The 14,037-nt window shown below is 36.1% G+C and overlaps 1 protein-coding gene across 1 annotated transcript; it reads left to right on the forward strand.

Annotated features, from left to right (window-relative positions):
* The first annotated feature begins 5,104 nt into the window (after positions 1 to 5,104).
* LOC127541084 (olfactory receptor 5A1) lies at positions 5,105 to 6,049 on the forward strand. Its single transcript, XM_051966176.1, has one exon. The coding sequence runs from the start codon at positions 5,105 to 5,107 to the stop codon at positions 6,047 to 6,049; it is 945 nt and encodes a 314-aa protein (XP_051822136.1).
* The last annotated feature ends 7,988 nt before the right edge of the window (positions 6,050 to 14,037 follow it).

The following is a 14,037-nucleotide window of genomic DNA, read 5'->3' on the forward strand; positions in this document are numbered from 1 at the left end:
CAGAAAATATATGAAATACTATGTGTTGTTCTGGGGATCACATTGGAAGAAAAATTAACCAACTGGGGAGTATCCAGAAAGGGGCAAGAATAAATTGAGAGGACTAGGAATCATGCCATAGTCTTGGAGAAAGCACCTCTGAAGGCCCTTTTAATCCTGAAATTCCATGATCTAGCAAATTAAAGTTCTTCAATTTGTGTCCTGATTCCTTTCAGCAGTCTGGAAAAACCAATGGACACTTTCTCAGAAGAATACTTTCAAAAAATTGGAGGAAGAGCTAAATGTCATTTAGAGGTAGGTGAAAACAAAGATGCAACTTTTCCTATCCAAATTTAGGGATCACTGGAAATCTATGCATGGATCTCTTTGGAGTCTAAAATCCAAGGTAAGATCCACTGTTCTCTAAAATGTTTTCTCAATCTGAGCATCTCCAATTATTTTAATTGTTCTCTAGGGAAGAAAAGATTAGTTAGGGATGGAAGGATGGGACTTCAGAATAACATTCTTTGAACATGAAGAGTTGTCACGAAAAAAGGGATTCTACTTGCTCTTCTTGGAATCACAGGACTCTAAGTGGGATCTGGAGAGAAGTAGCTTATGAGTCTTATGTCAAAAAAGAAAAAAAAATGTTCTTTATGATGAGAATTCTGACAGTATAGAACAAGCTTCTGAAGACAAGAGATTCTCATTCCAACAGGCCTTTAAGGAGAGCTTGGATAACCATTTACTCAAGATGATATAAAAGGATTTGGTAGGTATTAGTTCAGATGACTTCTGAGGTTCCTTCTAATTAGGTTCCATAGGGCCCCTTTCCTTCTCCTGGTTCAGTACATTCAGTTCTTTTAACTAATCCTTATAGGATTAGTTTCTGGTTTTCAGATCCCTCTTCCCAAGCTGGTCCCCATTTAGATCAATCCCCTCTGCCACTTGTCAAACTCAAACTTGGCAGGTGGTTATTTTCTCCTGACCCTAAACAACCAAAAGTGAACACTTTCATCTTTTCATAAATCTTTAAAGGAAGGTTGGCTAGGGATCACATAATTCTAAATGATATACAAGATTCGAGGATATGTAGGCTATGCAGAGGTTATGTATTTGGTGACTTAAACATGAGAGCAGAATATTCAAATGTTATATATTTAAAATGGTGAGAGAAGAAAGAATAGAAGTGTAAGGCAATATGATTTGTTTCAGTGCAACAGTCACTTATTAAATACCTATTATGTGCCAGCTAGGTGGTGAAGTGAATAAAATATCAGGCATAGAGTCAGGAGGACCTAATTTGAAATCTATCATTAAACGCTTGCTAGCTGCATGACCCTGGACAATTCACTTCACCTTGTCTCAGTTTCCTCATCCATAAAATGAATTGAGGGAAATGGCAAAGGCTTTATCTTTGCCAAGGAAACCCCTAATGGGGGTCACAAAAAAAGCTGGACATGACTGAACCAACTGAATAGAAGCTGTTTGCTATTAGTAGTAGCTGTCCCCTGGGAACCATCTGGCCAATTCTAGGTGGGCCATGTTGCTATTTCCTCATTTTCCCCACTCCCCTTTTCCTTTCTTTTTTCCTTCCCCCTTCTCAAAATGAGGGGAAGGAAATTTTATGAATTTCCTGATAAGGAGCATATTTCAGCCTCGAAGCTTTCCATGGCAATTACTTTCATGAGGTTTCTCTATAATAGATGAATGGCATTTAATTTCACCAACACTCAGTTTTGACTAGTACAGCTTTATATGCAATGGACATGTAATAAGTTTCTTTTAAATAAGTGAAACTAGGATTCAAGCTGCTTTATTAAAACAGATATCTCTTTACAAGCAGATGACAATGACTGGTGTAGAGGTTTGTCCTATGCCATCTACAGAACTTATACAATGCCTCTTCTCCCTGGTACATGGGTTTGGTGAAAAAAATTCACACAGTCTCCAAGTTAAGGGGCAAAGATTTATTATAATTGTCACACCAATTAAAGCAAGCTAAAGTTCCAAGAGAATCTAGCAAAGTCAGAATCAAGGAGATAATTGTATAGGAAAGAGAAACAAAGATTAGGTTAATATGCTTATATGAGGGCTTAGAGGTACAATTGAGGGGTGATGGGATGGGGTCATTCTCATCCAGTTCTACAGTTTACTGACCAACAGATTGGCCAGCATGGCTTGTGGCACTCCCAAGGCCTTCAGATTTCTCAGGAATTGCTACTCTCATACCTCATTGTTCCCCCCTCAAGCAATTGAAACCCAAATTCATTTGGGGCAAAGGGTGATGAACTCATCTTCTAGAGCTGCTTCAGGCTGACAAGGGATATATAATTGATGTTTCCTAGCCAAGTTCAGACTGAGGAGGAGAAACTTAAAGATGGAAACAGGAGCATAGAGTGAATAGTGAATCTTAGAATTAGGTAACAGGTGGTATTAGATTGGGAAGTTCATAGCCTGGAGTCTGGAAGTGGGGGAAAAAATAGTTATCTTGGAGAAAGTGGAGGATAACAACAACAAAAAGAAAGCTAGAATGAGACAGACCTGTATAATTGTTTGACCAGTGAAAATAGGTTTCCCAAGGGATTGGAGGGAATTCTTTCCCAAGTGAGTAGTTGGTGTAAGCAAAAAAGAAATCTCCACTGTTTGGCCTCTGGGATTAGAGGCTGGCCTGAGGATGTTTGAAACCACCCAGAAGGCAAAGATGTATCCCCTTTCTTTAGCCAAGGTCTGTTTCAGGGAGTGTAGGAATTGGGGAATCAAAGGTGTCACTGGGGGCACCTGGGCAGCAGCACAGTGGTTGAAGCTGCAAAGCTGTTTCCCTTTACATGAAGTGAATCTCTTTCCTGGTGTCCTTTACAAAACACAACAAACCTCTCTAGGTCTACAGATAGCTTGCAGTAATTGTAGAATTTCCCTGAATATTTAATGGGGGGATTTTTTGTTGTTGTCATTAAAAGTCCCCTTTCTTTCCATATAGCCCCATGGACATGCAAGACATGAAAGGCATATTTAGAGTCAATATAGATGTTCACTCTCATTCCTTTCTCAAATTTTCAAATTCTTAAAAAAACACAAGTTTGGTCTTCTGGACAGAAGTCCCAGGGAGAGTGGCTTAGCCTTCAAGATGCTCTTGAGACTCATCACAGAATAACCTGCTTTCCTTTCCCTATTTAAATAAGGCTGGACTAACACCAGGGCAGAGATCAGGTTAGTTTTCTTCGGGAGAGTTCAAGAAGTAACAAGATCATCTACTTCCTCTCCTCTGTGAGTGAAAAGGAGGTGGAAGTTAATTCATGGTCCAAACACTTAACAGATTGATAGGCAATGTGGGCCTAAGAGAAAGAAACTTTATTGACTAAGAAGCCTATGAAGTTAACTGTCTCATTAATAGCTCTGAGATGCTTAAGAAATGTTTCAATCAGAGATTTCAATCATTCTCTGGCCTCTGGATTTATTGGGTACTGAAGCCCATGAGGGAGCATACTGAGATCTTGTTTCTGCCCAGGGATTCCTGAATCCCAGACAGAGGAATCTACTTCCTCCCAGATTTCAGAGGGAATTCAGGGTGCCTAAAAGGAAGCACAAAAAAGCACAAGGAGATCTGAGAAAGTTGGGTCCCCAATTTCACCATTGTCATGCCCCCAAAAGGGGGTAGAACAGGAGCAAATGATAACAAAAGAGTGTTTAAATAACATGTCACCAAACTAACAAGGCAGAGAGAAGGCCTCAAAACAGTTCCCTTCAATTCCCATCACCCTAAGAGGGGAGGGGTGGATGGAAAACCTGGAGTACAAAGGCAGAGAAAAAAACCACAAGGCTCCTATAAAGTCAAAAGAAATTCAATGGACTTATCTGCCCCATCCAGAGTTACCCTGACTTTGGCCATTGTGATGGAACAAGGGAGAGCCTGACCAAACCTCTGTCCTGAAAGTTGACCCTACTATGGGCAGTCTCTCTTCTTGTGCCCCTCTTGGTGGTATTTAGGGTACAGATTTGGGGTTTCCTTTGAGGACAATCATGAGACCAATGACTCTGGCTATGGCATCTGAGGCACAGACCCACATGATTCCCAGATGTGGCAGCAGCTAAAATTTGAACCTGTTCTCTGATCCCCTGGCCTCTGCTATAGTTTGTTACCCTGTATTGAAAACTCCAAAAGCTGTTTCTAACAGCTGTGTTTGGGAAGTTTGAGGTAAGGTAAAGGAGAAGGAGGAGATGGAGTTGATGCCAAGCACTGAGGAGGCCAACTATGGGAAGAGTGTTCCCTCTAAGGCACTGTTCTCAAAGTTTCATTTTCAGTATCTTCATCCTATTAAAAATTATTGAGGATCTCTCCAAAGCATTTTTGTTTATCTGGATTATATTTATAGACATTTACCATATTGGAAATAAAAACTATTTTTGAATTTGTAGACCCTCTAAAAGGGTTTCAGACATCCCCAGGATTCTCTAGACCATACTTTGAGAACTACTACTCTAAGGGAATGAGGTGGGGAATAGAACCCTGGACTCAGAAGCAAGGAACTGTTTTAAATGGTAGTGATGCAGGGTCCCAGAGAAGAGAAGGGATAGACTCAAAGAGGCATGGATGGAATCAGGAGAGAAAAAACACCAAATGTGAGGATCTAGGAAATTCCTATGACCATCTGGCCCAGCTGGCAATGGTTTGCATTTACAGGTAAGAATTTGCAAGCGTCAAGCAAAGGTAAGCTGTGTATCAACTGCACCGATCAATAAAACCCCTACGATATTTTTCTCTTTGCCCCAAATGCCCAACTTTTAATTAATTGTATGAATCAAATACATCAAAGATGGCTGATATGGGTCTCAGTTTAAAATATGTGAAATAATGGAATTGGATTATATCACTTCTAAAGTAACTTCCAACTCTTGAGTCTATGAGCCTTTGATTTCCTTAGTCATATAAACTTGACCTGTATCAATATTTTTTTCTTCCCTTGCCCAATGGAAAAAGGTCATCATCAAAACAGAAAAGGATGTCCAACAACACCTTACATGAAATTGGAAGATCATAAATTTCAGCAAGTATCACAATCCCATGCTAAAAACACCTTTAATCATTATCCTAGGAATCCTCCTATCTTTGTGGTTCCTGGGGAATATGCCCATAGCCAAGGAAAAGAACAGCACATCAGTGACTATTTTCTTTCTCCTGGGATTCTCAGACCATCCAGAACTTCAAATCATCCTCTTTGTGACCTTCTTGGCAATTTATCTGGTGACTTTAGCCTGGAACCTGAGTCTTATAATCCTGATCAAAATTGACTCCCATCTCCACACACCCATGTACTTCTTTCTCAGCAACCTGTCCTTCATAGACATCTGCTATTCCTCCTCCGTTGCCCCCAAGATGCTTTCAGATTTCTTCAAGGAACAGAAGTCCATCTCCTTTGTGGGATGTGCTACCCAGTTTTTTTTCTTTGTTGGCACAGGTTTGACTGAATGCTGCCTTCTGGCTGCTATGGCATATGACCGCTATGCTGCCATCTCAAACCCACTGCTCTACACAGCCATCATGTCTCCAGATCTCTGTGCCAAGATGGTAGTTGGGGCTTATGTGGGAGGTTTCCTGAGCTCCCTAATTCAAACGAGCTCTATATTTCAGCTCTACTTCTGTGGCCCAAACCTTATCAATCACTTCTTTTGTGATCTCCCCCCAGTCCTAGCTCTCTCCTGTTCAGATACCTTTCTCAGTCAAATGATTAATTTCCTTGTGGTGATCACTGTTGGGGGAACATCTTTCCTCATCCTCCTCATTTCCTATGGGTACATTGTCGCTGCTGTCTTGAAGATCAACTCTACTGAAGGCCGATACAAAGCTTTCAACACTTGTGCCTCCCACTTAACTGTAGTCACCCTTCTCTATGGCACTGCCCTTTTCATGTATCTTCGACCCAGTTCTAGCTACTCACTAAGCCGAGATAAAGTTGTATCTGTGTTCTATTCAGTGGTGATCCCCATGTTGAATCCCCTCATCTACAGCCTGAGAAACAGTGAAATCAAGGCTGCTCTGAAAAAGGTACTAGGGGAAAAAAGGTTTTCATAGAGACTTTATGTATTAGCAAGCTGAAACATTTTCCCATAGGTACCTGGGGCTAAGTCCAATGATTCTTTGTGAACTAGACACAAAAGTCGTTCATATGTGTGTTGGCGAATGTAGAGTAGCATTCAAAGAGTATGTAGATTAATCTTTGGAAGTAAGTTGTAGCCTCTCCTTTGTGTTTCTCTCTTGGGCTTTGGGTGACCCACAGATTTTATTTTTTGGAGATTATGGGATTCCATGATTACAACCACATAATATCTTTGGAACAATATTGACTTCAAACACATGGGCTTTTGTTTAAGGAAGAAATTAGGATTATTAAAAGCACTACATAATTTCCTAAAATAATATGATCTTATTCATTTGGGGCCCAGTTTATCATCCATTTGCCAAATTTGACGAAGATAAATGTACTGCTGTATCAGCTGTAATGGGTGTTTTCCAACTATATTTCATAATCTAAATAGGAATTCTACATTCACTTTTGTGGCTTTCTTCCAATGTGAATATTTGTGTCACACTCTTTGAAATAATTATGGACAACTTCATTGGATCTTTATTTCATATAGAATATTTAGAAAATGATAATATTCAGAAAGTAACATAAAAATAGGTTTTCAAGGCACATTACAAATATCTTTTGACCCTTTTGACAACCATGAGATGTAGGTATTATTATCATTCTCATTTAACAGATAAGAAAGCTGAGGCAGACAGGTTAAGTGACTTGACTAGGGTCACATAGCTTGAGATCAAATATGAAATTAAGTCTTCCTGTCTCCAGACCCAGGACTCTGACCATTCACCAATTTGCTCAAGGATGCAAGAAACAGCCTAATGACATCCAAGAGAACAATGACCTGAAAAGGTAATCCAGTTATGTAATGGGATTAAGAATAATAAATCATTTATATAAAGGCTCTATCCATAAGAATAGGTGACAAAAGCCTAGCCATCTGTCTGAAAGCAAGGAGTAAGCAATAAGCAAAGCAGAAATATCATGGTGAACATCCAGACAGTACCTACTGGAAAAATCCAGTGGTCTTTCAGATCAAGAAGCAAGAACACAATCAAAGAGAATTAACTAAGAAGCTCAGCATTAAAACTCCACATAGGATATGTGGAGGACACATATCCACAAGAAGAATCCCTCTACCAGGGATATCTTCACCTAGTACAGTGATCAAGATAAAGATATAGATAACTTGCATTACACATGCAAGTAAAATTGCTTCAAGTGTCACAAGAGTATTTTGATGCAATAAGTTGCCATTTGTAAGATATCTAGATTGGGGACATCGTGAAAATAGGCAAATATTAGACTCTCAGTAAAACAATGTATTTCAATGTGCCAAAGGTCGCTGAGACATTTAGGAGCCAAGATATAGTCCCAGAAGTTCTGAGCTCTTCCTCTTTTCAGACAGGTATGTGGGTGAGGAATAGGATAATGAAGTTCTAGAACCATCTGTCCAGCAGCCCTACCAATTTCTCAGAGGAGGAAATAATGAAACACTTTGAAGAGGCTTTTTTTTTTTTACTTTATGTCATAAATCCATTGGGAAATTCTGTAATATCTATAGACTACCCTCCTCAGAATAATGCTTTTTTATAATAAAATAAAAAGCATAGCGTCACAAAGGAAACAAATTATATTGAGATATGCTTATAAACATAAAAACAAGGTGATAGACCTCAAATTTATCCATCTATGTTTCTTGGACCCCACGTTAAAAAAAGTCTATAAATATTATAGACTACCCTGTTCAGAATAATGCTTTTTAATAATAAAATAAAAAGCATAGAGTCACAAAGGAAACAAATTATATTAAGATATGCTTATAAACTTAAAAACAAGTTGATAGACCTCAAATTTATCCATCTATGTCTCTTGGACCCCATGTTAAAAAAAAAAAAAAACAACTTAATATAATGACTAGACATGTTGGATAGACACAGTTCACTGGCTGGGGAAGGATGAATGAGTGGCAAATATCACTGTGAAAAGAATCCCTTTGACAATGAGATCAGAGATTTTGAAGACTACCACACAGTGCTTCCAATGCCCACTTCCTTAAAGAAAAAATTGTTTTTCTCTTTTCATGAGATTATGACTGTAAATCATAGCATATGGAACAAAGTTTCACTGAACAAAAGATGTAAAGTGAGAACAAGTGATCTACAGCATATTAATAGTAATAAATTTACTGTGAAATGCATCATAAAAGCCATATGAGAAGGAAAGATGGAGGGCATATATATATAGCAAAAAAGAAAAACAATAGACAGAGCTTCAATATGATGTTGGAAGCCCTGGGATATTTAAAGGACTAAAAGGATATAGAACACGTTGGGATGATTGATTTGGATAGTTTGGAAGTCAAGGAGAGCAACAGCTTGGAATGAAAAGCCATAGAAGGGTTATATGCTCCAGTGAAGAAAGTGCCACACTTATGAGATTTGTCACCTTTATGTGCTTCAGTTTCCTCATCTGCAAAAGAGGATCATAGATTTATAGTTGGAGATCATATTATAAAACTCCTTGACTTTATGGATGAAGAAGCTGGGACCCATAAAGGTGAAGTAGCTTACCCAGATCACACAGATAATAACATATAAAATACAAATTCAGGTCCTCTGACTCCACTGGCTAATGGATGAAGAGTAAGAACCAGAAAAGCTCAAAGAGGAGATGGATTTCACAGAGATGGGGACATACTTATCTGCAAGGAGAACTGTATATCCATGTAGCCTCTCTGAAGAAACAAATTCATTGATAAACTCTCAAACGAAAAGGAGTAAGCAAAAACTCTGGAACCAAAGCTAACTGAGCTGTTGGAGGAATTCTGGAACAATTAATTAATCAATAAACCAAAAATAATTCATTAAAAAAACTGCTATATTAAGAACTTCAAACTTTGCTAGATCCAAAAATACAGAGAAAAATGAAACAGTCCCTGCCCTCGAAAAGTTTATAGTCTTTCAGGGACATATACATCCAAATAGTATGTATTTATACATAGGCACTATACACACACACACACACACACACACACACACACACACAATATTTCAGGGGGAAATTCAAACAACTCAGCAAAATCTGCAAAGGTCTTGGATGGAGAGATGACTTTGATTTGAGCTTTGAAGGGATATAAGGATTCTAAGAGGCAAGATGAAAGAATAATTCAGGTATATTTTATACAAAAGTAGAGATATAGGCTGGAATATCATTGTGAGGAACAGCAAGTCAACTAGTTTAACTGGAATGTACCAAGATGGGATGAAGAATGAGTCATTTCCTTTTCAAAATTTAGATTAAGTGAAATGTCATATTCAAAGTCTCATTGAATACCAGCATGGTTACTGAGGAACCATTTCCCATTTTGTATAGAAAGATATGAGAAAAATACTTATTTTCTTTTTTTATTATAGCTTTTTATTTACAAGATATATGAATGGGTAATTTTTCAGCATTGACAATTGCTAAACTTTTTGTTCCAATTTTTCCCCTCCTTCTCCCCCTCCCTCCCCCCAGATGGCAGGTAGACCAATATATGTTAAATATGTTAAAGAAATATTTATTTTCTTGAAAGGAAATCTAGTGAAAGGACTCAAACTGATGAATTTGTGCAAAAGTCATCCAAGATTGAACCCATTTGTTGTAAACTCAGTCTGGGCTCTGGATCTCAGATTATGTGCATACTAGAGTAGAATTATCTTATCAAGCTGCATATAATCTTGTCCTGGTGCTCAAAATTCAGGTTTCAATCTGAAATTCTGCTTCTGAGAGGAGCATGGAGATTATGGAAGTGAAAGAAGGAAGGAATGGAATAGGTGTACTAGAAAAGAGACCCAAGTCAAAATCTCTCGGCAAACAATCGAAGTTTTCTTAGTTTGCCCACTCAAAGTTGGGCATCAAGATTTGCATCTTAAATACATAGCACAAGGGCATAAGTATCTTCAGTCACATGGGATTAGAGGCTGGCATGAACAGTAATAGAAGCATCCTGGGCTAGCTTTTCTGGACCTATGATTCCATTGATGTAGGGAATTCATGGTGAAGAAATTCCTTTGAAACAAACAAAAAGTAATTCTTACTTTATCAACTATTTTCAAACAGAGATAAAGATGATACTCTACTCAGGAAAAATATTTGGCATGCAAATTAGGAACAAATAAGACAGAAAAAGGTTAAAAACTAAGACATGGAAGAAGTTAAAGGATTTGACTTGTAGTCACAGTTAGAAAGTTGTCTGAGTCAGGTAGGTCTTCATGAGTTATTCTAGCTGGGTGCTCTATCTATCATCATTTATAATAGAGAAAGGGTAGAACCTTTCATACATTGGGCATGAAGAAAAATATCTGTTCTCAAGATTATTAAAAATAAATACTGAATCTGAGATTGCAGTGGTATAGGGAGCATCTAGATGAGGAAATTCTCCTATTCAAAGATTGTGATTTCTGTCTTAGCTACCTAAAGCATTTAGATCTAGGTTTAATGACTTGTCCAAGATCACATAGTATGAATACACAATTAGAGATAGGAAATGAAGCTAAGCAACCTGGCCTTATTAAATGCTCTACTAGACAACATTGTCACTACAAAAACTTGAAAAATTGGTGAACACCCTTTCAAATAATTACCAAATAAAATAATAATAAAATTTATTGGAAGTCCAGTGGGGGGAAAAAAAAGAAATAATTGGAAAATTTCAGTATCAGAAGGCCTGGTAAATAGTAGGCATTTAATAAATGCTTGTTGACTATGGAACTAAATAATTGCAAAGATATTCAATATGCATGCTAAGTTACACTAATAACAAAGGTGGCCATATTGTCCAAATTAGAATCTAATTTAATGCTATATCAACCAAAATAATAGTAGTAGTATTCAAAGAATTGGATAAAATAATAGCTAAATGCATGTGAAAGAATGTCAAGGAAAAGTAGGGATGGAGGAAATTCATTGCAATGTCCCAAATTAAATTATAAATCAGTAATCACCAAAGACTTGGATTTTTAAAATAGAAACGTAGATTGGTAAAAAATAAATTATATAAAAAATAAGTTAAATTTCTACTGTAGTTTTGTACTTGATAAATTAATGTACAACAAATAGGAAGGAAATGAATTATTCAACAAAACCCTTTAGAGAAAATTGGAGCAGAAAACAATAACATTGTTGATCTCTCAGAAAAGATAAAAGATAATGTAAGAAACAAATTACTCTAAATGCCATAATTTTAAAAAAAAAATAATGAAAGAAAAATTTCTCTCCTCCCCCTCCCCCCCAATCAATATTGGTGGAAAAACAAAAACTACAGAATACAAATGAATAGAATACAAATTATGCCTTGGCAAAGAATCTTAATTCTAATACATGGGATAAAATAGGGTTAACTCTCATAATTTATGCTATATACATAGCACAGTAATTCAATTAGATTCATTTAAATAAATCTCCATTAAACTGTCAGGACTGAATGTGGATCACAATATGATATTTTTACCTTTGTTGTTGTTTTTTTGCTTTTTGTTTTCTCTCATGTTTTATCTGATTTTTCTTGTGCAGCATGATAAATGTGGAAATACTTATTGAGAAATTATATATATATTGGATTACTTCTAGGGAAGGGATTACATGGAAAGAAGGGAGAAAAATTGAGGTTTTTTTTTTGAAATTTGCAAGGGTGAATGTTAAAAACTATCTGCATATATTTTGAAAATAAAAACTATTTTATAGCTTTTTATTTTATATAGATCTTCATCAAGGATAAACCTACTCTGTGCAAGGTAATGTTATTCAATGGGATATTCTTATAGGCACAAAAATATAGATTATGTTCAAAGTAATACAAAAATCAGAGGGAGAAATCACTAAAAACTGAGGTGATGTAAAAAGATAATAAATTTTAAATATGCCAGCAACATGTAAAAACATGTAAAAATTCACACAGTCAAAAAGTTAGATAAGACTATAAAGATGTATTTCTTACACCTCAGAACACTGGAAGAAACTAATCAATTCAGACAATAGATGTTATGAGATAAAATAGAAAGACTAAATTAGAGGGAAAATAAAGTTTTGCACAACTAGAAGCAATGCATTCATAATATATGGATATTGAAAAAAATCCTTTGTTTTCAAAGTTTCTGTTTAAAGTGTGATTTCAAATCTACAAGGAACCAATTCACATGTATTAGGGTAAGAGTCATTCTCCATTAGGTAAGTGACAAATGACATAAATAAGCAGTTCCTGAAAAAAGAAAAAAAAATCTAATTATTTAAATATATGTATATATAACTGATAACTTGAGAAATACCATGTAGAAAAAAATTGACTATGTTTACAATTGGTTAATATGAATAATCACCCATTAAATTGATTGAAATAATAAAAGATTACAAAATATAATATTTAATGTGTAGTGGAAAAGATGATCCACTTTTCATAAGCTGATGAAGTTCAGAAATGGACCAATATTCTTATAAAGCAATGTAGAATTATACAATAAGAATCACAAAACTGCATGTATGTCCTGTGACTCATTAACTACACTATTAGGATTGTCTCCTGTGGATGTTATTAACAGGAGGAAAAGACCTATCTGGTTAAGCAATTGTTCTGGTAACCATATTTGTAAAAGCAAAGAAGAAACTAAAAAACAGATGCAAACTCTATGCCCAATCACTGGGGAATAGTTGCATAAATTAAAGAATATAAAGAGACACAATGAGGTAGTAGAGAGCTAATGCTGGAGTCCAGAAGACTTAGGTTTAAGTAATTTCTCTAATATATAAAGTCTATGTGATCCAAATATATTATGTATATAAGCATGTATATATTATTGTTTGATCATTTTAGTCGTCATGACCATATGTGGAGTTTTCTTAGCAGAGATACTGGAGTGATTCACCATTTCCTTCTCCAGTTAATTTTACAAATGAGGAAACTGAGGCAAATAGGGATGAGTGAATTGTTCAGGATCAGACAACTAGTAACTATCTGAGATTGAATTTGAACTCAGGACTTTTTGACTCCAGGCCTGGTACTCCATTTTGCCATCTAGCTTCCCTAAGCACCTAAGTGTGTATGTATGTAGAAATACATGTAAATATACATATATATGCTTATGTATGATGTATATATATAGATATTTTCATGATATATACATATAAAAATACATGCATAATGAGCATATGTAGTCTTCTTTCACCATGTACATGGATTTGATTGGTGAATGAATAGGAATTGATCTAACTAGTTCCAGAAACTCTATCACAAACATACATGGCAGACAGATGTCTATTCACCCATTTTATCACACACACACAGTTCAACTTCCATTCCTCTTCCATTCTACCTCTTGTTTTGGGAATAGCAACCCAAGCTTACTAATATTTAGGAGCTTAACAAAAATTTGTTAACACTGGATCATATTGTATTTATAATTGTTCATATTTTAGCATGCTGCTATTTGTCAGTGGAATTTAAAATTAAATATATTAATAACAAAAAAATCAATGTTTAAAAAGGAAAGCATTACACCAGATGATCTTTAATGTTCCTTCTAGTTTTGAAATTGTTCCATTCATCATTTCTCAAATTCATCCAAAATCTTTTGCCTATGATAATACAAACTCTTTAAGCTGAAGGACTTTGGTATCTGTATTCCTGGGACCTAGCATTGTGCTTCACACAAAATAGCCACGTATTAAATGCTTTTTTATTTATTCATTCACTGACCCATTCATATGAATGAAGAGGTGATATAGGAGAATGAGCACAATTTGGGTTCAAATTGCATCTGTGTCACATTCTAATCACATAACTTTGACCATGATATTATACCTCTTTTCCAAATTTCTTCATCTATTAAGTGATTAGACTTGAACTAGGAGACCCTAAGAGGTAGAAGAGGATTCACTGATCAAGGAATATTATAGGACTATAGGAAATTACGATGAATAGAATGAACTATGGGAAAAT

The sequence above is a fragment of the Antechinus flavipes genome, chromosome 6 (assembly GCF_016432865.1).
Source record: "Antechinus flavipes isolate AdamAnt ecotype Samford, QLD, Australia chromosome 6, AdamAnt_v2, whole genome shotgun sequence".
Taxonomy (NCBI): Eukaryota; Metazoa; Chordata; class Mammalia; order Dasyuromorphia; family Dasyuridae; genus Antechinus; species Antechinus flavipes.